General features: G+C 40.9%; 1 protein-coding gene across 9 annotated transcripts in view; it reads right to left on the reverse strand.

Moving 5' to 3' along the window:
* atosb (atos homolog b) overlaps positions 1-27,197 on the reverse strand; it is a 145,530-nt gene that overhangs the window by 34,647 nt on the left and 83,686 nt on the right. For 8 of the 9 annotated variants that reach the window (XM_080184845.1, XM_080185283.1, XM_080185058.1 and 5 more), the window contains 3 exons: positions 24,910-25,144; positions 18,803-18,907; positions 4,656-5,693 (listed from right to left, as the gene is read on the reverse strand). In XM_080184845.1, coding sequence (XP_080040971.1) covers positions 4,656-5,558 — 903 coding nt within the window. In that variant the 5' untranslated portion in view covers positions 5,559-5,693; positions 18,803-18,907; positions 24,910-25,144. The remainder of the gene's footprint in view (positions 1-4,655; positions 5,694-18,802; positions 18,908-24,909; positions 25,145-27,197) is intronic. The other variant, XM_080184917.1, reaches the window with a different exon arrangement.

Consider the following 27,197-nt stretch of genomic DNA (forward strand, 5'->3'; position numbering starts at 1 on the left):
GATCAAAAGCAAAGTGGCAAATGGGATCCAAATTTGGCCCAGAGACAAGTAAAGGGTAATGGTCGACGATGGATATTTTTGTGGCTGTTTCCAAAAGAATTCTGCAGGGCTCAGTACTAGATCCTTTGCTTTTTGTGGTATGTGTCAATGATTTTGGTTCAAGTTCGCAGATGACACAAAAATTGGCTACGTGATTGATTCTTAAAGAGAAAGCTGTACCGTGCAGGGAGATATCAATGGATTTTTCAGGCAGGCGGAATAGTAACAAATCGTGTTTAACCCAGACAAGAGTGAGGCTGGCTATACACAGGAATACACAATAAATGGTAGGATACTGTGAAGTGTAGAGGAACAGAGGGACCTTGGACTGTTTGTCCACAGATCTCTGATGGTTGATAGAAGTGGGTTAGAAGGGATATGGGATATTTACCTTAATTAGCTGAGGTATAGAATATATGAGCTTGGAGGTTATGCTGGAACTGCATAAAACACTAGTTAGACCACAACTGGAGTGTTGGAGAACTGATGCAGTTCTGTGTGGAGTTTGCACATTCTCCTTGTGTCTACGTGGGTTTCCTCCCACAGTCTAAAAGGTGTGCGGGTCAGGTTGATTGGCCATGCTAAAATTGCCCCTTAGTGTCCTGAGATGCTTCGGTTAGAGGGATTGGCAGGTAAAATATGGAGGGATATGGGGGTAGGGCCTGGGTGGGATTGTGGTTGGTGCAGACTCGATAGGCCGAAGGGCCTCTTTCTGCACTTTAGGGTTCTGTGATTCTATGATGGTTACCATACTAAAGGAAAACGTGATTGCACTAGGGCCGGATACTAAGGAAATTTATGAAGTTGTTAGCTGGACTAAAGAAATCTTGTTATGAAAAAGGATTGGATAGGCGAGGATTGTTTTCTTTCAAATAAGATTGAGGGGAGACCTGAAGCGTGAGGGTATAGAGGAGTAAGGAATATTTTATCCTTCTTGGTTGAGGGGCCCCATAATCAGAGGGCACAGATTTAGGCTAAGAGGCATGAGGTTAAGGAGATTCAAGTGGAGAATGTTGGGTATCTGGAACTCATTGCCTGAAAAGGCTGATAGAGGTAGGAATACCCAGAACTTTTTAAAAGTACCAGTACATACAGACCAAGAGCCAGAAAGTGGGATTCAGCTGGATGGCTCCTTGTTGTGGAGATGCCGGCATTGGACTGGGATAAACACAGTAAGAAGTCTCACAACACCAGGTTAAAGTCCAACAGGTTTATTTGGTAGTAAAAGCCATTAGCTTTCGGGGTTTGCCCCTTAGTCAGGTGACGAAAACTATGGCATTTACTATTAAATAAACCTGTTGGACTTTAACCTGGTGTTGAGAGACTTCTTACTGTGGTTCCTTATTGGCCAGTACGGATATCAATAGAATCATAGCACCGTGGAAGCTATGTGACAAGGTTTGTAAATTGATGGATTGGAATAGGTGCCGATGCAAACTGGCAACGAATGGAGAAAAGAGCAAGCAATATTTATCAGACGGGATGTTAATGATGGGATTTTGCATGCAAAGAGTTCACTGGCAGCAAAGAGCTTCTGAGATCAGTGAAGATGGATAAACATTTCTGGAAGTAGCAAAGAAGCATTGATTAGGGTTTCAACTACATTGGTAGTAATGTAAGGAATGGAGATGGGTGATTTAGAAAGGTGGAAGTAAACAGTTTTGGTGGAGGCTGGAGTTGGCAACTGGAACCTCCACTCTGACTTGAGCAAACCACAGTGTCAAGGACTGCCTTGTATGGCTAAAATGAACAATGATAAGGGAACTTGATTCTGCGGCAAGGTTATTGAGTTTTTGGCAAAGGGGAAATACAATGAATGGCTTTAATCTTCTCAATTCAATTGTAGAAAGTTCTGGCTCATCTAAAACTCAACATTGGGCAGGCAATAGGACAGCAGAGGGACATTTATTAAGCAACGGGAAACATGGATACAGTAGAGCTGGGTGTTACCATCATATGGAAAATCACATCATGTCCATGAATAATATCACTGAGGAACAACTTGCAAGTCAGGAAAAAGATGCAACCAAGTAATGAACTTGGGGTTATGCCAAAGATAACCATGTCAAGAGGTGGTCCTATTGCTAGAGTTGTGCTAGCTGTATGAGCAAAGATGGGAAAAGAACAATGCAAATATATTCTCTCAGAAGTGGACCACAGGGGAGACAGATGCCATGATCAACCACAGAAGCTTACAGCATAGAACAAGGCCATTTGGTACATCATGCCAGTGCATGAAAAAAATGTCTAATTTAGGCTCAAAGTCCAGCTTCCCCTCCCTCCCTAAAACCCTCTCCAATAATAAATAAATCCGCTCCAATTTTCTTTTGACATTTCTCATGCAATTGGGTTGCACAATCCTGTCAGATAGTGCAATCCAAATCTCAACAACCCTCTATGAAAAGAAATATTCATTTCCCCTCTAGTTCTTTTGACAACGTCTTCAAATCTATGTTTTCTGATGAATGACCCACTTACCAGAGGAAATAACCCTCAACAAGTCCACCTCATTTTGAATACTAGGATTATTAGGACATTGAATTTTGGGAATCACCTTAACATTTTTTGCTCCTAGGAGAACAATACCAACTTCACCAATCCCATCCTTAATCAAATCTTTGAACCCTGGCTTCCAATTATTCTGCCTGAGACATGCTCTCATTAATCGAATGTGTGTTGAATTCAATAATGACATATGAGGAAACTATTTTAAAAATAACAATATATTTCACAATATATAAAAGGCCCTAGCAGATTGATGATGTCACAACAGTGCCAGAGTCAGAGGTTTACACCATTGAAACAGGCCCTTAGGCCCAACTTATCCATGCTGCCTTTTTTTAAAAATCCCTGAACTAATCCCAATGGTCCGCACTTGGCCCATATCCCTCTATACCCATGTAACTGTCTAAACACTTTTTAAAAGACAAAATTATACCCACCTCTACTATTACCATTGGCAGCTTTTGCAGACACTCACCACCTTGTGTGTGGAAAAAATTGCCTCTCTGAACACTTTTGAATCTCACCCCCTCACCTTAAGTCTATGCCCTCTAGTTTTAGACTCCCCTACCTTTGGGAAAAGATATTGACTATCTAGCTGATCACTGCCTCTCTATTTAATAGAACTCTAGAAGATCACCCCTCAGCTTTCTACACTCTGGAGAAAGAAGTCCCAGTCTCAATATTGTCATGAATCATTGGCATTTTTGCCAAAAAATTAGTCATTTTAGGTGGGCAATGGAAGAAAAAAAATCTGCTGGCATACATGTCTTAATTGCCTTTTATACAGAATACCCAAACAATTGGCGGCATGGTTAGCACTGCTGCGCCTCAGTACAAGGGACCCGGGTTTAATTCCTGGCTTGGATCACCATCTGTGCAGAGTTTGTACTTCCTCCCCATGTCTGTGTAGGTTTTCTCTCACAATACTAAAGAAATGCTAGTTAGGCAGATTGGGTACACTGAGGGAGAATTTAGCATGGCCAAACAGACGCCAGAGTGTAGCAACTCAGGGATTTTCATAGTAACTTCACTGCAGCGTTAACGTAAACCTAATTGTGACGCTAATAAATAAACAAACAAACAATCTTCCATCAATTCTTTAAATTTTAAAGGATTCTGAGAAGTTGATTGATGAAGCTATTCAGCTTTCCCAGCTTTACTTATTTTACCACAGGATGCAACATCCCCAGCACTGCAATAGGAGAAGCCTGAACAGTGATCCAGTTTTGCCAAGTCTATATTTGTTTAACAAGGCAGAAGCAAATATTCCTATTTGCATTTGCTGCAGCCATATAATTACAAAGGTATTATTTGATTTGGGACATATTCATCAATATACCTCGAGCTCATTCAGGTCTTCCAACAATATGGATGTCTGAAGTCATGGCAACTCAAGTTTACTGTTAAAGGGACAATACAACTTTCGTACCACTACATGGACTTCCACTCTACATTACAGCACAGCTATGTTTTGGTAACAAATAACTCATGCAATACCCAAGGAGTTCATACTTTGGATGAAACCTGGGGACTCCAAAGATGTGCTGTTTAGGTTGATTGGCCATGCTAAATTGCTACTTAGTGTCAGGGGGACTAGCAGGGTAAATACATGAGGAAATGCGAGAAAAGGGCCTGGGTGGGATTGTTGATGGTGCAGGTTTGATGGGTCAAATGGCCTGCTTCTGCACTGTAAGGATTCTATGATTGATTCTATTCTATAATCCACAGGCATCTTTGTTACGAACAGCTAGAGAGAGTGTTGAGATCTCAAGTATCAGCGCCAGGACTTTCTGGCCTATCCGGCACACTGCCATCGGCAGATGTGGTGCACTGTTCAAATCATGGTTGACTGCAGCGTGACCAGAAGATCCTGTGAGATGAGCCAGAAAATCTCAACCCAAGTTTACATATGGTGAAATGATATGCTGTCAAAATAAATATCTCTAACGAAATATGAGACGTTGAAAAAAATCAACAGAGAAGGAAGAAGTTTTTTTTTACAGAAATTAGTTTCCTAAACATTTTCTTTGCATTAATCAATTTGAGAAGTGATGCTTGGTTAGAAAATATAGTAACTTGGCAAATAATAAGATACTGATGATATTACTAACCTTGGCTGCATCTCTTGAGGATGGAAGTAGGTGATTCCAGAAAGGTGCTGCTTTGGCATCAGTACTTCTGCAAGAAATTGGGATGGAATTAACTAGTTGAATCCTACATTTCTTTGCAACAGAAGGGCCATCATCCCCTGAACATGTCTCTTTCCCGGGTGCATTTGTTGGTGATAGCAGCTTTCGTTTTACTGCACATCTGGCAGAGATTGTACTTGATTGTCCACAGGAGAAGGGTGTTTTCTCAGAAGAGTGTAGTCCAGTGCTGACAATAGGTTGGATATCTTTCTCTGAGGACGGTGTTGTTGGTACCAATTTACTTCCGAGTGAACCTGTCTCACCATCTTCTATCAAGATACTATCATGGGAGCCTTTATGTTCAATAACGTGCAAACCACTGTGAGAAAAGTGTTGTGCAGAACCATGCATAACTGGGTCTCCATCATGGAAACTGTTATCCTGTTGATCTGTATAGTCACCTGTCTTTTCTATAGTCTTTTCAGAAAGAGTGCCATTATCAGTTCCACAATAAGATGTGTTTAGACTTTCAGTCAATGTAGCAGAATGTTTGCAGTGCACGTGGATTCTTTTCTGATTGAGTTCAAGGTCTGGATGATGTTCAGTTGGACCTCTTTTAATACCCTGTTTGCAATTCCTCTGATCCAAGCTATTTGAAGAGTTCGATAGGTGAGAAAATATTGAAAGTTGATACACTTTTTGAAATCTAACCTCACTTTCACTGTATCCTGCCAAAACTCCTCTTTCAGAGATGACATCATTAGAGTCCAAGCGATAGTCGTTCGTCGGTGTACCTTGGAAGCTGCCATCCGCGTGGCCTGTAGCCTGCCGAGGCACGTCTTTAGATTGCTCTTTCTGAGAGGTCTCCAGATGCATGTGCCTCATGGACTACTATGTTTTACACTATAGAAATGCAGAAATCCAAGGGCAAAAAATGTATCTGTGTTTTGCAAAGATGAGGAGACTCCTTCATGAAGTTAAACCAAAGATGCTTTTCTGGACACTACTGTGGCACAGCATCTAAAAAAAAGAAAATTACTCAATCATAGATAATTGCTTTCAATCAGAAGCTATTTACTTGTAATTAGCTTAATACATTATATTTTTATGAATGCAATAATATTGTAAAGTTTCAGTTTTTTAAAGAAGTACATTTTCCCAGCAAAAGCTGCTGTTTAAATAGTTTGAGCTTTGCCAGTCTAACAGTCAACAAATATGATGTTCTTCAAATTTAAGTGAGTACCAAACTATAAGACTTCATCCATTTTTTATAGAATGTATTTTGCCAAATTCTTCATTCAAAAAAATTCTGCATTCTTATCTCTACTACTTTTTCTAATGGTCTCTGAATTTTTTGATGTCCACAAAACTTAACATACTTGAAAACCTCAATCAAATTTTTGACAAAATGGAGAGTTTTCATTTGATTGTAGTGAATACACACTCACCATGAAGAGACATCACACAAAGGTACACCGCTGGTTCCACCTTTATCACTGGTGTGTACGCAAAACAAAAAACAAACAAAAAAATTGCCTCCCTCATAAAATATCCCAAGATGCTTCACAGGAACAGAATCAGACAAAAACTGAGCAATACAAGGAGACTGATAAAACCCCCACTTGGTTAAACGCGGTCTAAAAGGATGACAGATGTGGAGGTTTAGAAAGGAATCACTCAGCTTAGGGTCTAGCCAGTAGAAGATATAGATGCCAAATAAGAGGGTGGAAGAAGTTGGAAAGCTTGACAAACTGCCAGAGATGGAGTAATGTGAAGTCCTTGGCTGGCTGCAGAATACATCCAATATACACATGCCAAGAGAGATTGTAGGCACAGGTTAGAACTGTAAAAGCACAAGAACATGATTAACCACCCTACCAGATGAGGCATTGGCTAATTGGATGACCTAGAATGAGAAGGACTCCAATCTTGAATGAAAGGTCTATACTCCCAAATTGCATTGGCTAGACAACCCACTCCGCTAATCGACAATCATGCCTAAAATACGGCAGGTTGCCTTTGACTCAAACAATGAACTGGTTCCAATCTTCCATGCTGCACCACAGCCATTTACAAATCAAACAAAGCGGACAGACCCTCTGATGTTTCCACTGTTCATTTGTTATAAATGACAAACCAAATCAATAAAAAGTAACGTTCATCACCTATCACTCATGTTTTCAGTATGTTACTACACAGCTCACTTGAATTACACTTGGATGTCTGTCATTATCCTTTGTTCAAGTGCTTATACCAATACCATATTTAATCAATACTCTTTGGTTTGGATTTGGTCACATTCATTTTAAATATTGCTGCAAAATAACCCATCATGTCAACAAACTGTACCTTAGGGAGTAATTAATGTTATCTACTTGGATAATCCTGGTGTGTTATTTTTAAAATGGTAGTACAAGTTCCATCTGACTGTCCCTCTGGTTTTCAACTTTTAAATTTTTTCCCAGCGCTATACATTTCCCCAAATTTTGAAGAGTAGAAACAGAACTATTTATCTTCACGATTAACACCTTATATCAAAATTTGTGAATCAAATTACCACCTGTCTTTGTCATTTATTTCAGTTGTTAACAGCTTTAGTTTTGTGATGAATTGAATTGTGTCCTTCCTAACCTATGCTGAATGAGCAATTTTTGTAATAACGCAGCATTCCAGAATTTTCTAACTTTACTACTGCAATACATTGATATTTGGTAAACAAGTACTATCAGTGCATCAATTCAAATTAGAATTCAGCAGAACTTTAAAAGGCCAATCTAATCTTTCAGTCATTTAACCAATTGTTAATCATCATTCCATTCAAATGGTTCTAAGCAGCAAAAGAAATTATATTCCAAAGAACATTTAGCTCTGTAGATCAATACATAACTTGATAATCACCAGGCGTTTATTCAGCTGTTTTTTTGTGGGTGGGGAGAGATTTATTTGCAGTGTTTGAATTCCCTTCTTTCTGCTATTCACTTCATCCTGAGACTGAGAGTCTAGTTCAATTTTAGACTGGACATTTTGTACTCGTGTTATTTCATACTTTTACCAACCTGAAGTGAAGAACAAAAATAACCCATTCTGCACCCCACCTCACCCCCAGCTAAGCCTGCTCTGCCACTCAATTAGATTGTGTTATTAATTAAACTCAATAGATCAGAACTGGTCAAATGATTCCAAAAATAGTCTAGATCGGGCACAATCTTACTAATTGCTGCTCATGTCCCACTGCTGCTGCAGCAAAGATGGAGAATTTGGTACTCAGCCAAATCTTCGTTCACTGTGGCTGGACCAGAAAATCCAGCCAGTGCAAAGGGCTGTAAGATTCTGCCAAAGACCTGCAATTTTGAAAACAAATCTTTAATAAGTTAGAACAACAATGGGAAGAGTGGACTGTAGAAGATGCCGAGAAACAAACCATTGGTTTTAGGGTCAGGAAGGAAGTTGACACAGGAAGGTGATGACAGCAGTTGCACTGTGCTTTTTTGAGTGCCTAAAATGTATCACAAAGAAATATGATAAAAAACTTTACTAAAGTTTTACTTAGGTCACGAATGTGATAGAGAGATTTGGGGTTGGAATTACACAGCCTGGGACTGAGGCGACAGAGTGTAGTTGCTAATGGGAGACTCAAGATGGTTGAGTGAGAGGAACAGAAGTTTGGAGACATGGTAGGGTTGGAGGGGTAACAGAAATGAGGAGCAGTGAAGTCAGAATTTGAACACGAATTAAAATTTTTAAGTTGAATGACAGGTGGTGATGAATAAGTAGCACAGAATTTTGCAGGGGAGCTTTGGATAAGCAGAAATCAAGGTTCCTGTTGCCCTCCAGCATCTTTGAGCATCCAAGGGCAAAGTATTCCCAATATGGTATGGTGCCCAGAAACATACACAACAGCCACAGTCAGATCAGTATTTGTACAAGCTAAATATCCTCTTCCAGCATTTGCATCTGAGCCCATGGATGCCCCTGCCAATGCCATACCTGCTTCTTTTGTTCAGCATCTAATGTTTACATTTCTGTCAAGTGCCTTTGGGGCCTGTTTCCATATAAGGGCACTATTCAAGTTAAAGCTGATGTTACACATTCTAAAAACAGTTAAGCTTTTTTATTAATCTCAACTATTCATAGTTATACAGTGTGATCTACTAAAATCTCAGATCAATCTCCTGTAGATATTTTATTTTGTACTTCTAGTGTGTAATGCTCCCTCAACATCATTTAGCATTTGTGTGTATCCTCAAAATATTCAAAGTGTTATTTAACTGTCAATGGCCCTATGCATAGCGTTCTCTTGCTCCCCATTTATGGCCCTTGCCAATTTGACACTTTGGATAGATTTGTCCATCCAAATTTATCCCCCGCAATCATTGATCTATTATAGCAAAGTTGATGGAACAACAGAACTGATCCCAGTTTATTTGAATAACACAGAAAATGCTGGAAATGCTCAGCAGTGGTGTGGAGATGCCGGTGTTGGACTGGGATAGAACATAGAACATAGAAAAACTACAGCACAAACAGGCCCTTCAGCCCACAAGTTGTGCCGATCATATCCCTACCTACTAGGCCTACCTATAACTTTCAATCCTATTAAGTCCCATTTACTCATCCAGAAGTCTCTTAAAAGACCCTACTGAATTTGCCTCCACCACCACCGACGGCAGCTGATTCCACTCACCCACCGAGTGAAAAACTTACCCCTGACATCTCCTCTGTATCCACTCCCCATCACCTTAAACCTGTGTCCTCTCGTAGTGACCATTTCAGTCCTGGAAAAAAGCCTCTGAGAATCCACCCAATCAACACCTCTAAACATCTCATAAACCTCTATCAGGTCACCTCTCATCCTTCATGTCTCCAAGGAGAAAAGACTGAGCTCCCTCAACCTATCCTCATAAGGCACGCTCCCCAATCCAGGCAACATCCTTGTAAATCTCCTCTGCACCCTTTCAATAGCTTCCATATCCCTGCTGTAATGAAGCAAACAGAACTGAGCACAGTACTCCAAGTGGGGTCTGACTAGGGTCTTATAAAGCTGCAGAATCATCTCCCAACTCCTAAACTCAATCCCTCAATTGATGAAGGCCAGTACACCATACGCCTTCTTCACCACATCCTCTGCCTGCAAGGCCGGTTTAAGAGTCCTATGGACCTAGACCCCAAGGTCCTTCTGATCCTTTACATGCCAAGAGTCTTACCCTTGATATTATACTCCTTCATCCCATTGGACCTGCCAAAATGGACCACTACACATTTATCCGCGTTGAAGTCCATCTGCCACTTCTCTGCCCAGTCTTGCATCCTATCTATATCATGCTGCAGCTTCTGACATCCCTCCAGACTATCCACAACACCACCAACCTTTGTGTCATCAGCAAACTTACCAACCCATCCCTCCACTTCCTCATCCAGGTCATTTACGAAAATTACAAACAGCAAGGGTCCCAGAACAGATCCCTGGGGCACTCCGCTGGTGACCGACTTCCATGCAGAAAAAGATCCATCCACAACCACACTCTGCCTTCTGCAGGCAAGCCAGTTCTGGATCCACAAGGCCAAAGCCCCTTGGATCCCATGCCCTCTCACTTTCTCAAGAAGTCTTGTATGGGGGACCATATCGAACGCCTTGCTGAAGTCTATATAAACCACATCTACCGCTCTTCCTTCGTCACCGTGTTTAGTCACATCTTCAAAAAACTCAACCAGGCTCGTAAGGCACGATCTGCCCTTGACAAAGCCATGCTGACTACTTTTGATATATTAAACTTCTTTAAATGTTCATAAATCCTGTCCCTCAGGATTTTCTCCATCAACTTACCAACCACTGAGGTTAGACTCACCAGTCGGTAATTTCCTGGACTATCCCTATTCCCTTTCTTGAATATAGGAACCATATCCGCAATCCTCCAATCTTCTGGAACCTCTCCCGTCTCCATCGATGGCGCAAAGATCATCGTAAGCACAGTAAGAAGTCTCACAACACCAGGTTAAAGTCCAACAGGTTTCTATGGCAGCACAAGCTTTCAGAGCACTGCCCCTTCATCAGGTGAGTGGCAGTTGTGTTCACAAACAGTGCACATAAAGACACAAACTCAATTTACAAGTTAACGGTGGACCATTATTTACAACCATAAATTGAGTTTGTGTTTATATATGCCCTGTTTGTGAACAACTCCCACTCACCTGATGAAGGGGCAGTGCTCCAAAAGCTTGTGTTGCCAAATAAATCTGTTGGACTTTAACCTGGTGTTGAGAGACTTCTTACAATGCTCAGCAGGGCAGCGACTATGTGGAGAAATGGTTAATGTTTTGGGTCAATGGCCTGTCATCAGGACTGTGGAGAGAACAGTGATGTGAGGAATGTAGAATATTTGCTGAATGTCCATTTTAGGATCTCCAGAAAGACCCCATAATTGTCTCTCCACAACCTTACTGTGCTGGCCAATGGTTTAAATAATTCTAGGGCTTTTCTTCCACTCCTCTAATCTGGTCCATCCCATGCATGAAGAATTTATAGCTATCAGTTCAGTCTTGGCCTGTAAACATTTGATTTCATTTCCCTTGTCCAATTTTCACAACTGAGTTCAAAGTAATTTTCTAGACTTCCATTCAACTATCTTAAATTTTTACAAGATCACTTATTAATCACCGAATTACAAAGCAATTACAAAATTTGACCCAAGTGGCCTGTACTCCAAAAAGTCCCCTCCCACTTTAATTATCTCTCTGCACCCATATCTGTCTGCTGTCATCAATCTCATGTGTGCAAGCCCTAGCCTAAACGTGCCAATAATACTTGGTTCAAGCACTCAGTGTGGCAGTGACTTCCACCTTTCAATGCTCAGAAGCCCAAGTTTCTCCAATCTTTCCAACAGATACGGAGATCAGTCTTGTGGATATTAAATGAACTGCTTTCAGTTTTGGGCACTATATTTTTTGGATCACTCTTCCAACCTCATGTGTTGTCCTAGTTTGATTATATTCCCATCTGCCATTCTTATCAATATTTTGTTACATTAAATCACCTCTTCCATCATTTCATTCACTTGCTCAATCAAACCATATCCTTCTGCAGTCCGCACCAGAACATTAGAAACACTTGAAGTCCCACCTAGTTGGGTCAACATGGTGGCACAGTGGTTAGCACTACTGCCGCACAGTGCCAGGGACCCAGGCTCAATTCCAGCCTTGGATCACTGTCCATATGCAGTTTGCACATTCTCCCCTTGTCTGCATGGGTTTCCTCCAGGTGCCCCGGTTTCCTCCCAAAGATGTGTGGTTAGGTTGATTGGCCATGATGAATTATCCCTTCGTGTCAGGGGGATTAGCTAGGGTAAACACATGGAGGTATGGGGATAGAGCCCCGAGTGGGATTGCTGTTGGTGCAGTTTCGATGGGCCAACTGGCCTCCTTCTGCACTGTAGGGATTCTATGATTATCCCATCTGCCAGCACTTGGCCCATAGCCCTGAATGTAATGAAGCCAAGTGCTCAGATACTTTTTAAAGGATATGAAGCAACCTGCCTCCACGACCCTCCCAGGCAGCGCATTCCAGACCGTCATCACCCTCTGGGTGAGAAGGTTTTTCCTCATCTCCCTAAACCTCCTGGCCTTCACCTTGAGCTTATGTCCCCTCATGACTGACCCTTCAACTAAGGGGAATAGCTGTTCCTTATCCATGATGTCCATCTTTCTCAATCTTGTACACCTTGATCAGGTTGCCCCCTCAGTCTTCTCTGCTCCAATGAAAACCTATGCAACCTCTCTTCATAGCTTAAACAGTCCATCTCAGGCAGCATCCTAGTGAATCTTCTCTGCACCACCTCCAGTGCAATCACATCCCTTCTAATAAAGTGACGATCAGAACTGCACATAGCACTCCAGCTGAGGCCTCAAAGTTCTATACAGCTCCAACATGACTTCCCTGCTTTTATAATCTGTGCCTCAATTGATAAAAGGCACGAGTCCCATATACCTTTTTCACACCATAGTAACATATCCTTCTGCTTTCAGACATCTATGGACAAACATGCCAAAGTCCTTTTGTTCCACAGAACTTCCTGGTATCCTACCATTCATTGAATACTCTGTCAAATTATTCCTTCCAAATTATATCACTTCACATTTTTCAGAGTTAAATTCCATCTGCCGCTTACCTGCCCGTTTGACCATTCCGTCTATCCCTTCTTGTAGCCAAAGACACTTCGCCTCACTGTTAACCACCCGTCCAATCTTTGTGTCATTCACAGACTTATTAATTCTACCCCCACGTAGTCAATGCCATTTATATGAATATCAAATAAGAGGGGAACCCAGAACAGATCCCCGGGGTTATGCCCCCAGACACTGGCTTCCAGTCACAAAAGCAGCTGTCTACCATCACCCTCTGTCTCCTACAACTGAGCCAATTTTGAATCCAATTTATCAAATTACCCTGTATCCCATGTGAATTTACATTCTTTACTGTCTCCCTTGAAGTTTTTGCTTAAATCCATTTCAACTACATCAGCTGCACTGTGCTTGTCTATACACCTGGTCACCTCATCAAAAATTCAATCAAATTTGTTAGGTATGACAGGAGATGTATCCACTTTTAAGGCTTAAGGCTGCAAACACCTCCAATACCCTGTCCTTTCCTATGTCAATTTGCTCAAAAACTTACACTCGCTGCCTGAATTCCATACCACTGTACTCATTCTCTTGGATGAAGATGGATGTTAAGTATTCATTCAACACTCTACCAATATCCTCTGGCTCCACCCACAGATTCTCCCCTTGGTCCCTATTCTTTCCCTGGTTATTCTTTTCCCTTTGAGATCTTAGAATTTTCTCTACTTTTACGAGCAAGAGCTTCCTCATATCCCCTTTGCATTCCTAATTGCTTTAACTTTCACCCTGCACTTTCTATACCTCACTAATGCCTCCACTGATCGTTTTTCATTGTATCCTGAATATCTCTGGTCATCCATGGTTCTCTGGGCTTGTTATTCTTACCTATCCCCCTAGAGGGAATATGCTGGACTTGCAATCTCCCCATTTGCTTTTTGAATACTCCCCAATGCTCTTCTGTAGATCTTCCCATTGGTAGCTGTTCCCAGTCTACCTTGGCCAGATCCTGTCTTATTTAACTAAAATCCACTCTCCTCCAATTCAAGCTTATCTATTTCCTTGTCCATAACAAGTTTAAAATTGTACAACGTTGTGATCACTATCACTAAAATGCTCCCCCACCATCACCCGAAGACCTGTCCAGTTTCATTCTCCAGAATGAGGTCCAGCACAGCTCCCTCCCTTGTTGGGCCCTCTACGTATTGATTTAAAAAGATTTCCTGTACACATTTCAAGAAATCTGCTCTGTCCAAGCCATTTACATGATGTATAGTTAATGTTGGGAAAAGTGAAATCACCTAATAACCCTATTATTAGTTTTTACACACCTCCATAAACTGAGCACATATTTTTGCTCCTCAATATCCCTCTAGCTATCTGGGGGTTTATAATAAATGCCTAACCATGTGGCTGCCCCTTTTTTATTCCTAAGATCTATGCACAAAGCTTCATTTGATGCCCCCTCCAATGTATAATCTCTCCTTTTTTGTTCATAATTCACTGCACCTCCCTCCATGTTTTTTGTAGCGGTTTTGTAGCCGGTAGGTCGTGCCTTACTAACCTTTGAGTTTTTTGAGAAAGTGACCAAAGAGGTGGATGGGGGTAAGGCAGTTGACGTGGTATATATGGATTTTAGTAAGGCGTTTGATAAGGTTCACCATGGTAGGCTTCTGCAGAAAATGCAGATGTATGGGATTGAGGGTAGTCTAGGAAATTGGATCAGAAATTGGCTAGCAGATAGGAGACAGAGGGTGGTGGTTGATGGTAAATATTCATCATGGAGTTCGGTTACGAGTGGTGTGCCTCAGGGATCTGTTTTGGGGCCACTGCTGTTTGTAATTTTTATTAATGATCTGGATGAGGGTATAGTTGGGTGGAATAGTAAATTTGCTGATGACACCAAAGTCAGAGGTGTGGTAGATTGTGAGGAAGGGTGTCATAGTTTGCAGGGAGACTTAGACAGGTTGCAGAGCTGGGCCGAGAGGTGGCGGATGGAGTTTAATGCGGAGAAGTGTGAGGTAATTCACTTTGGTAGGAATAACAGATGTGTCGAGTATAGGGCTAACGGGAGGACTTTGAATGGTGTGGATGAACAGAGGGATCTAGGTGTATGTGTACATAGATCCCTGAAAGTTGGGAGTCAAGTAGATAAGGTTGTTAAGAAGGCATACGGTGTCTTGGCGTTTATTGGTAGGGGGATTGAATTTAGGAGTCGCAGCGTCATGTTGCAACTGTACACAACTCTGGTGCGGCCGCACTTGGAGTACCGTGTGCAGTTCTGGTCCCCACATTACAGGAAGGATGTGGAGGCTTTGGAGAGGGTGCAGAGGAGGTTTACCAGGATGTTGCCTGGTATGGAGGGGAGGTCCTATGAGGAGAGACTGAGGGATTTGGGGTTGTTTTCGCTAGAAAGAAGGCGGCTAAGAGGGGGTCTTATTGAAACATATAAGATGATTAGAGGTTTAGATAGGGTGGATAGTGATAGCCTTTTTCCTCGGATGGAGAAAGCTAGCACGAGGGGGCATGGCTTTAAATTAAGGGGGGGTAGTTATAGGACGGAAGGCAGGGGTAGGTTCTTTACCCAGAGGGTGGTGAGGGATTGGAATGCCCTGCCTGCTGCAGTTGTAAATGCGCCTAGTTTGGGGGCGTTTAAGAGATCCGTGAATAGGTTTATGGACGAAAAGGGATTGGTTTAGATTAGTGGGTCATTGTTTTTTAACTGGTCGGCGCAACATCGTGGGCCGAAGGGCCTGTTCTGCGCTGTAATGTTCTATGTTCGGTCTTATAAATCAAATCTTGGCTCAATGCAATTAAGCATAACCTGAACAAAAATTATTCTGTAACTCTGCTGAAACATGTTGAGGGGGTTGAGCTATGAGGAGAGGCTGAATAAACTAGGCTTGTACTCGTTAGAGTTTAGAAGAATGAGGGGAGATCTCATTGAGACGTATAAGATGATGAATGGGATGGATAGGATAGAGGTGGAAAGACTCTTCCCGCTCAAAAAAGACAGTAGGACTAGGGGGCACAGCCTCAAGATAAAGGGGGGGCGGTTCAGAACGGAGTTGAGGAGGAACTTCTTCACTCAAAGGGTGGTGAATCTCTGGAATTCTCTGCCCGTTGAAGTGGTGGAGGCTGCCTCGCTAAATATTTTTAAGAAGCGGGTTGATGGGTTTTTGATAAGAGAGGGGATTAAGGGTTATGGGGAGAGGGCGGGAAAGTGGAACTGAGCCACGACAGATCAGCCATGATCTTATTGAATGGCGGGGCAGGCTCGAAGGGCCAGATGGCCTACTCCTGCTCCTATTTCTTATGTTCTTATGTTCTTATGTTCTTATGTTCTATAGTTGACTATCGGGCACTTAAAGCCGGATTTGGGGTCTCCTGACTTGACTAACTATTGAAGAACAATACTTCCAAAAAGCTATGGCCAATAAAAGAGCAAATGGACATAAATTGGTTTGGTAAACTTTCCATGCTTTCAGTTGCTCTCCTTGGATCAGGTTTAGACCAATAAACATTAAAAAAAAGTTGGTCACTCGTATATTTCAAATTGGTGGGAGGGATGATGTCATGTTCCGAGAGAAAATAAATGCAAATAATAAAAGGTACTTGGGAGCAGGCAGACGATAGTGACAGGCATATAATAGGGTCAAAACAACTACCCATTTTTCACCCACAAGTGAAAATTATTCCCATGATCTCAAACGTTTGCTCATTTTAAAAAACAGGCTTAAGTGGTTTCTATGCAAACCTTGATCCATTTCAGTAGCTTTCTTTGAAAAATATGAGTGACTGTCACAAACGTTTGCGGGCCTCAGCAACTGGCTGAAACATGAAGAACATTCCTTGCCATGTTGAAAGAAGCAACAGGCAAAAATTCATGAATGTTACTGAAGAACATTTTGATGTCAAAAGCTGGCGAAGACTGAATCACCAAATTCAATAATAGAATTTCCACTACATAAAGACAAGAAAGATAAACACTTTAAAAGTGTGGCAGACATCCAACCCGTTGTAGGAATCTGCAAATTCCATTCTCAGTCTGGGCTGGGAGCATGACAGAAGTTATTCTAACAGAAGGCTTCAAAGTCTTTGGATAAGGGGAAAAACTAAGGTTCCAACTGCTGTTTTTTTAAGAAAAAGGACACAGTGAGATATCACAGCACATCAAGGGCTGAACTATACAGGGTGCCAAATTCCCCACTTTCAGTCCTAGTGGGGATGGCCTGACATGGGTAACACCAGTTCACCTGCACTTCGGGACACAATGTACAGTGTTGCATCAGGATTTGGGCGTACGTTTGAGGGTTTCACCTGGTTTCAAGTTGGCAGGCCACAGTGAGGAGCTGGGGCTCGACAGACAATGGCAGGAAGGCACCCTGAGGAAGCAGGAGGTTAAACCTTAGTAGGGTCCTCGAGTGCCCATATGGAGCAGCCTATCCCTACCTGCCAGCAGCCAACACAGAAACCTGCCAGATGGCCACATGGCATGGGCCTCTCCTGTGACGAGTTGAAACCCAGACGTGTGGGATAAGACCCTGAAGTGGGCATTCATTGGTGATGGGCTTCCTGACACCACCACCACCCCCCCCTCCCAAATTATTGCTGGTACAATTGCAGTTGGGACTGGGGCGGGTGGGCTGGCAGGGCAGTCAGCAAGCTGGTTGTTAGCTAGATTTAACAAGCTGTCTACTGCCTCCCCAGTCCAAAGGTGTAAACTCACTCCTAAAGTCTGGGAAAGGCCAAGGGACAAAACATGGTAAACCCAATTCATAAATAGTGGCTCAGTGAAGGCAAGTTTGGTTCCTAATGCCCTTAGGTTGTGGGGGAAAAAGAATTCTGGAAGTAAAAGTTAGAGGGGATGATGAAGTGAATCAATCTTCATTTCAACAGCCTGGGAATCGAGGAAGGAGGAAAGTCACATAGGATGATAAAATTGTTTTACTGTTAACTCCAACTGTGTGTCAGGTTAGAAGCAGCTTATATTTTATAAATGCATTCCATAGCCAAATATTACTGAACCAGGCATTTCCATTATCTACAGGAGGGCTGCAAAAACCCACAGAGTTTCCCTAGCATGAACAAGGAATGAAAAATGAAACTAATTTGGGGTGACAGGAAGACTAAAAAATATATACAATGTGAGTAATGCATGTATGCACACATTATATAAAAATATATATAAATAAATAACACACACACACACACACACACACACACACACACACACACACACACACACACTGAGGAAGTGCAACAATAAATCTAAAGTGATTTAGAAAACAGCTTCTGATAGCCTGGATTATGCTACAACTTTGCAACACTATTACTTCATGTATAGCTTGCACAAGAGCTTTGGTTTTCAACTTTATCATCATAATGTCCACAAATCAATTACAAAATTATACTCCTAAGAATCAAAATTATGATTTTAATTCTAGAAAAATAATAGTTTTCAGAATGGAATTTGAATGGCAAAAAAAAACATTACTTTTTAGAGCATAATTTAAACCATGCTCTGTTACATCTGCCCCTAGTTGATGACAACTTTCAATAAATAGATTTAATATGCTGTAATGTGCAGACTCACACCACACAGATATTTGCTAATTACCATCTTGGTGCCAGATACAATTCTGTTTTTGGGGATTCCCATAAATCTCTCATTTCTCCCCCACATCATGTTAGAGAAAAATAGTAATAAAAGTCACAAAATAATCTGAGGTGAGACAATTTTTTCCTCGGCAAACTGAACTAACTGTCCAGCTGTCTGGTATCATCAATTCATGGCAGTCTCCAAATAGAAGGGGATTTACATATACAAAACATGCAAACCTATTCCTCAACTAGAGATTCCATAAAACATTTACAAATGTTAGGAAGAATAAGTGAATGTAAGGGAACACAACGTTTTTTGATAAAATCTAATCTGTTGCATACACTGTCAAATTTTTCCTCATCAATGTTACTAAGAGGTGAAACAGGGCTCTGCCCGTTTTGAGTTTAAATACCTTTCAATTAGAGATTAAGTTATTGCTTCACCCATAAATCAGTGAAATTCTGTAACATTGCTGGTCAATTTGTCAGCATCATCCCAGGTAACTGCTAGTCAATTTCTAATAAGATCAAAAGAAACAACAAATACGTCAATAATGAGAGTTCCTCATCTCAGTCTTGTGGCAATTACGAGGTCCTGCCTACAGAAAAGGGGAAGAAAAACTCAGTCAGTTACAATACATCACAAAGTTAGCACAGAACCAGGAGTGGTCCATTTGCTTGTTCTCTCAGCAACAAAATAGAAGGGGGAAATAAAAAAAGGCAATTAGTATTCAAGACAGAGACCTTTAATAAAGAGTTACTAGTCTCCAAAGATAATTTGTTATGCTGAACAATCAATATTCATTTTTTTTTTGATAATTCTGATCCCACTGGAGATTTTCCCATTCGTAGATATTTAGTTAATTTATGAAGCAATTAATGAAACAGAAATAAAAACAATTCAAAATCTACAAAAGGAAAAGAGAAGGAGTGAGAGCGCTCTGGAAGGAGCGCAGGAATTTGCTGACAGATTAACAGGAATTAGTGAGGCAAGAGGCCCAAAATAGCAATAGAATGTCAAAAATGCCCCACATCATGCAATCAGCATTTAGGAAGAGCATCAGACAGATTTTGAATACCAGTCAATGAGTAATGCTGTAATTAGCAAAAGTGCCATAATGTCCTTCTGACAGTCATTTACTGGAAACTCAATAGAATTGAAAGGACCAGTGGGGTTTGACCATCCGAACACTCAAGGCCCAAGAAAATCCAGCTGTTGAAAAGCGAAATACTAAATTATATATTTCATTATTATGGGTTAAATGGTTAGTGTTTTGGTTCCTGACTTCATCCGAGGGTCTTAACAGGGATGACAGATGAGGTATTGCGGTTAATTTTCTAAAATTTGGTGGATTCTGGAAGGCTTCCATCACAGCAGAAAGTATCAAATACAAATATTCAAGAAATGAGGGAGGCAGAAAACAGGAAGTTATTAGGCACACTGCCACAATGGTTAGGATTGCTGCCTCACACCACCAGGAACTCAAGTTCAATTCTGGCTTCGGGTGACTGTGTGGAATTTGCACATTCACCCCATGTCTGTATGGATTTCCTTCAAGGGCTCTGGTTTCCTCCCACATTCCGAAGATGTGCAAGTTGGGTGGATTGGCTATCCTAAATTGCCCCTTAGTGTCAGGGGGCTGGCAGGTAGTTGGTGCAGGCTCGATGGGCCAAATGGCCTGCTTAGGTACTATAGGGATTCTATGATTCTAGGCCAGATAGCTTGATGTCTGTCATTCGAAAAATGTTAGAATTTAGAGAGATTACAGCTGGGCATTAAGAAAAGCTCGGTAACTGGAAAGAGCCATTGGTTTGGTGAAAGGGAAATTATGTTTAACCAGTTTATTGGAATTCTTTGAGGGAGTCACATGCACTGTGGATAAAGGTGGGCCTGTAGACATACTGTACTTGAATTCCCAGAAGGCTTTTGATAGGGTGCCACATCAAAGGTTATTGAAGAAATTAAAACCTCATGGTGCATAAAAGATTGGTTGGCTGACTAAAATGGAGTAAGCATAAATGGGCATTTTTCTTATTGGTAGGATGTGACGAGTGGAATCCTGCAGGGGTCTGTGCTGGGGCCTTGACTTGTTACAATTAATAGCAATGACTTAGATGAGGAAAGTGAAGGCAGATGGCACACAAAAATGAAAAGTATGTTGTGAAGACATAGAGGCTGCAGACAGATAGAGGTGAATGAGTGCCAAAATCTGGCAGATAGAATACAATGTGGGAAAACGTGAAGTTGTTCAATTTCACAGGAAGAATAAAAAGACTTAAAGGGAGAACTGCAGAATTCTAAGGTGCAATGGGATTTAGGTGTTCTAATGCAGGAGTGGCAAAAGGTCAGGAGGTAGATACATAGCACGCTATAAGAGGACTAATGAAATGCTATTCTTTATTATGAGAGAAACTGAACATAAAATTAAGGATTTTATGCATCAGTTAGACAGGATATTGATGAGACCACATCTCAGTACCGTGTATAGCTTTGGTCTCCTTATTTTAGAAAGGACATAAATGTTTTTGAGGTAGTTCGGAGGTGGTTTACCAGATTGATAGCAAGAATGAACGGGTTGTCTTATGAGAAAAGACAGACTGGGCTTGTTTCCACTAGAATTTACAAGAGTAAGGTGTGACTTGATTGATGTCTACAAGATCCTGAACCTTGACAAGATGTGTGTGGAAAGGTTATTTCCTTTTCTGGGCGAGTTCATAACTAGGGGCCACTATTTTAAAATTAGGCTTCACCTTTTTAAGACAGAGATGAGGAAATTCTTTATCTCTGAGGGTTGTGCAAATGTGGTACTCTGACTCAGAAGGTGGTGGAGGTGGAGGGTTACTGAATATTTTTATTGGATTGATTCATTTTTGGCAAGGGAATAAAAAGTTTAGAGGTAGATGGGAATGTGGAACTTAAAATACAAACAGATCAGCCATGGATTTTTATTGAATAGCAGTGCAGCTCAAGGGCCTGAATGGCCTACTTCTGTTCCTACTGCTATGTTCATTTGTCATTTATAAAAATAGGAAGCAATTCAAAAAGTAAACTTGGGAAGGAAGGCTTTAATAAATGGATTAATCAAACATCAAAGAGAAAAAAATGCCTCCCAAATACCAAAACGAGGTAGAAAGTCATGACAGAACATTTTGTAGACAAAAAGATCCAGCAACTTGAAATTTGAGAGCAAGTGAAGTTGAAAACAAGTTTAGTCTATTTTGGCTTCTCACCAACTCAGAGAAAGGAGGTTGGCCTGATTTTAAATTCTCTGCATGGAAACAGCGCTAGCATATTGCAAAGGGGTTTGCAATAAAAAAGGTAACTTCTGTACAACTTGACACAGTGTCCAATTAATCAGCGCTGTCAAATTTACATTTAAATTGGAACTGGTATTTGTTTTCAGTGGACTAATTGATAACTTCTATTTCTGGAGCTCCGTAGCAAAGATTATGATTAAGTGCCTTTTAAGGATGCCTGTGTAATTTCAGAACAAAAATGTAAAAGAAATGACAACTGAAACAAAGTTAAATTTCTCACCCTTGTATATTAACTGCAGCCCCCAGGTCAGATGCCAATGGGCTGAAGCCCTTGAAACATTTAAAACAAATTATGCTGAGTATGATATAATGCAGTAACATTTTATATAACCACCCTCCCCCAAAAAAAACTAAAAAGATTTAGTTTGTACTTATAAAGAACATTCAATCCAGTAAATGTCCCAATGCACTTTACAACAAGGGGAAAAAAAAATGCCCAAAAGCAGCTTTGGGAGAAATGATTGAACAGATTGTCAGTAAAAGGTTGAGACCATGCTTAATGGTTGGGCAGAATTTAGAAAGTTAGTATCTTGGAGAAATATTGAAGCAACTGAAGTATTAAAGAGGGGAAAAGAGGGCAGAGTTGAAGAATCAAAAGATATGAGCAGATATTTGAGACAGAGTGGATTGTAAAGGAACATAAAAACATACAAACATACAAAGATATAAATGACAGAGAGGAAATGACTATCAAGCACATATTGTCATAGCTCAACTAAACATCATGATTCCCAAACACTGTCTGCTCACTAATGCATGGGTGAAAGTTTTAATGCTTCTTTACAAGTTTGAGTGCAATACTTAAGGAGGTCAGTAAGGTGAGGCAATAGGTGCAAAATTTTGCATTATTTGTTATTTGTAGAACATAGCAAGTTGGCACTGGAAAAGTAAAGTCTCAAGTCAAACGTACAATAAGAGTTTGTGGTGATAGGCATTTCTCTTTTACTTTGTTGTGATGATAACAAATCTATTCTCTCAGTGATGAATTGGAATTGGTAATCAGTGAAAATAATTGGCTACAACATCTGGGAAGATTGGCAGTTGAGTCAGATTGCCATTTCACACATAGTTACTTCACTGGAAATCCATTCTCTTCTTGTCCAACCTTCTGACTCAGACAGGGAGATCTGTCTGAAGGTGTTCCCATGGGTTGTCAGGAAGTCCCATGGCTCAGTTATATTGTTGTGCAGAAGTAAGAGTGTTATTCATTATTCTAATTCTTTTCTGCATAGCTACAAGACTGCCAGAACTGCTCAATTTGTAATTTACATTTAGATAGGCTGGGTGAACGGGCCAGGAAATGGCAAATGGAATTTAACGTTGGCAAGTGTGAGGTGGTCCACTTTGGTAGGAATAATGGTAGGAAGGATTATTACTTACGTGGAGAAAAACTGCAGCAGGCGACGGTGCAGAGGGACCTCGGGGTCCTTGTGCATGAGTCGCAAAAACCCAGCTTGCAGGTGCAGCAGGTGGTCAGGAAGGCGAATGGGATGCTGGTCTTCATCGCGAGGGGGATTGAATATAAAAGTAGGGAGGTCTTGCTGCGGCTGTATAGGGCGTTGGTGAGGCCGCAGCTGGAGTACTGTGTGCAGTTTTGGGCGCCGTACTTACGCAAGGATATTTTAGCCTTGGAGGGAGTGCAGAGGAGGTTTACTAGGCTGATGCCAGAGTTGAGGGGGTTGAGCTATGAGGAGAGGCTGAATAGATTAGGCTTGTACTCGTTAGAGTTTAGAAGAATGAGGGGAGATCTCATTGAGACGTATAAGATGACGAATGGGATGGATAGGATAGAGGTGGAGAGACTCTTCCCGCTCAGAAAGGATAGTAGGACTAGGGGGCATAGCCTCAAGATAAAGGGGGGGCGGTTTAGAACAGAGTTGAGGAGGAACTTCTTCACTCAAAGGGTGGTGAATCTCTGGAATTCTCTGCCCGTTGAAGTGGCGGAGGCTGCCTCGCTAAATATTTTTAAGACGCGGGTTGATGGGTTTTTGATGAGAGAGGGGATTAAGGGTTATGGGGAGAGGGCGAGAATGTGGAACTGAGCCACGACAGATCAGCCATGATCTTATTGAATGGCGGGGCAGGCTCGAAGGGCTAGTTGGCCTACTCCTGCTCCTATTTCTTACGTTCTTATGTTCATCACATTATTGGGTGATTCCCAGTGCAAGGCAATTAGCCATCCAAAGTCTGAACTTCCTGAACAATGCCATGCAATCCTCTCCAGGGAACGTCTGGCAGCGAGAGTTCCACAGTGCATTTTGGGTTGTACCAAAAAAAAAATTCAACTCCCCCAGCCCCCCCAAAAAAAATACAATGCCCCAAAGCTCAAAAGTTATGAGCCAATCAATGCTGCAAAATGTCACCAGTTAGCTACTTACACTTGTATAGCGCCTCGAATGTAACAAAATGCCCCAAGGTGCTTTACAGGCACATTAGGAAACAATATGACACTGAATAACATGAGGCAATATTAGGTCAAATGACCAAAAATTTGGTCAAAGCAATAAGTTTGAAGAAATGTCTCAGAAGGAAAGTTAGAGGCAAAGGGAGACTATTCTAGAGCTTGGGGCCCTAGACATCTGAAGGCACAGCAGAGCAATTTAAATTGGGGATACACAAAAGGCCAGAATTAAAAAGGTATCTTGAAGGGCTGTGGCATTGGAGAAGATAGAGATGGGGAGGGGAGAGACCAAGGAGGGATTTGAAATCAAGATCAAAGTTTTAAAATCAAGACATTGCTTGACTGAGAGACAATGCAGGTCAAGGGTCAAAGGGGCAATAGGGAAATGAAACTTTGAGAGTTGAGGTTAGAGTATCCTGGAACAGTTAAATCTAGTAAAAAGGTACAAGCAAGGGATTCAGCAGCCAAAGAAAGGGAGAGTTGGGTACCATCAACATACATGTGAAAAGGTAGAGAGATCTGGGTGTCCATGTTCATGAATTGCCAAAAGGTTGATATGCAGGTGCAGCATTTAATAAAAGCAAAAGGAGTGTTGACATTTATTACAAAAGGGACTGTGTATAAAAGTGGAGAATTATTGTTGTAATTGTATAGGTGTTTTTGAGACAATATCTGGTATAGCGTGTCCAATTTCAGTTTCCTTATTTGAGGAAGGACAGATATTTTGATCAGTAGAATCATGTTTGACTATATACTGTATTAGTGTGTGCACTATTTGTAGAGTAAGCTGGTTAAACTTACCATTCCATTATTCTGATGACCTTCTCGTCTAGGGATAAGCTGCGTCACACGCCTTTCTTGGTACAAGAGATTCCAAATGGTTTTAGTGTTTACAACAGCTATTCTGGCAAATCTTCCATCTTGACAACCGGAGATACGAACTGGTTGCAGACTAACTTCCACCATCACTGGAGCATGTAATTTGCTTCAATAAGCACAACGTTTTTGTTCACTTTAGTCCTAGGACCCTGCAGCACTGGAGAAATAAATTAATTTTTATTGCAGCGTTATTGTAGTTACAGTTTAATGTGCAAGGTGACTGAGACATTGCTTGAGAAAAATCAGAACTGGGAATTAAACATTGCAGGCTGTAACATTCAGAAAAGATGGAGGGGGAAAAAAAAGAGTAGCTGTGTTTATTAGGGATAATGTAATAATAACAACAATACAACAAAAGGAATGTAGAACAAATAGAATAAAAGGAACGAGAGACATGGAATGTGAGGGATGCAAACAGTCCAGATACACAGAGGGGAGAGGAACCAGAGTATAAATTCAGCACCTGCAGAAGCAGGCAGGCCAGTTTAACATCTAACAGCAAGGAAGATTTATATCATCCAAGAACCAGGGAGGTTAAGTCAACATCGAAGAAGCCTTAAGAACCAAGACAGTGCAGGAACCTTCGCAAAGGCTGCTTGAATACCTTCGCTCGACCAGGAAAAAGACACTTCCCAGACTTAGTCACCAACTTTGTGTTCTAAGGTAACAACAAGCTGGATTTGACTTTAGCATATTTAATTTGGATGTCATTTGGGGATGGAAAAGTCTTGAGTTTAGGAATCACAGATATACATGTTGGAGCAAAAGGTAATTTCTATATAAACCGTGTGTGTTTGGTAATTTATATATTTAATTGTCTAAGCGTATCAAGCCCATTTTGTATACATTTGTCTTTTTAATTTAATAAATAGTCTTTAGTAATCATTACACAGCAACTGGGCTGGTTATTCTATCTAGGGATTTCAAGTGAATCCTTACACTGTTCCAAAAGCAAAACTGTACACCACCATGAACTGCTGTTTTGTTTTGAGACACCCTCACAGATAACATCTACGCAGTTTGTGGCAAAAGAAGAAATATGTAGTCATATTTCAAACACCCTGTAATTAATTGGACATTGAAGTAAGTAAAAAGAACAAAGGAATGGAGTTGTAACATTGTTCTAACCCAATATTTAAAAAACTAAACATGGAAAAATCATTATTGGATTTAGTAATCGAGAATGAACCAGAGCAGATAAGGGAAGTAAAGTACAGGAATGTCAAGGCAATAATGACCATAATATGACATTAAACTGATTATGGAGAAGGATGCAAGTGTGGTGCAAACTAGGTTAACAGATCGGAGAAGTTGATTTTGAGGGGAGAATAGAAAATAACATGGGCAGCCATATTGGCAATGTACAAGGGAAAACATTTCAGTGGTGTTCAATGGAGTACAAGGAAAATAAATTTCATTAACAACAAACTAAACATTAGAGTCTCCATATTGAATCAAGACGTGACGGAAGAATTGAGGATTAGCAAAGAAGCATGCATTCTATATATAGTGCATTATAAAGAGTGAATCTGAAGAGATTAGGAAAAAAGTCAAGGAATTATGGGCCAATCACCTCATGGTTGTAGAGAAAAATGGAAGGATGAATAAAAATGAGGGAATAGAACATCTAGAAAGGAGAAGTATAATAATGGATAGTTAGCAATGGGAAAATACTACTTGCCCAACATTATTCTTTTAGCATAACTTCTCTACTTTCTATTTCTCTAGAAATAAAGAGAAGTGCTTTGTTTGCTTTTTGGCCCATCTTTTGTGATGCTCATTCACCAGTTTAGGGAAAACACAACTAGTTTATTTACAGAAAAGATGCATAAGGATGGTACTTGTAATAGTTATGTCTCCGTATCATGAAATAATCGATAATGGTGGATCTCTTTTGAAAATAAGTATCCAATATAAATACTAATTATGAAAGATTCCAATAAGAGTAAAGAGAATATTCCCTCTCGTAGGGAGGAGCACATCTAGAGTCAGTATCAGGAAGTCACTGAGAATCCAAGAAGGAATTCAGTAGAAACTTCTTTACCCAGTGACGAGAATGTGGAAGTTAATACCACAGGGCCTGGTTGAAGCAAATAGTATACACACAGGTAAGGGAAAACTCAGCGACCATATGAGGGAGAAGGAAATAGAGGGTTAGAAGGATAGGTTTCGATGAGGTTAGATAGGAGGAGGCTTAGCTAGTGCATAAA

The sequence above is a fragment of the Carcharhinus amblyrhynchos genome, chromosome 1, assembly GCF_965287045.1.
Source record: "Carcharhinus amblyrhynchos chromosome 1, sCarAmb.v2.hapA, whole genome shotgun sequence".
Lineage (NCBI taxonomy): Eukaryota > Metazoa > Chordata > Chondrichthyes > Carcharhiniformes > Carcharhinidae > Carcharhinus > Carcharhinus amblyrhynchos.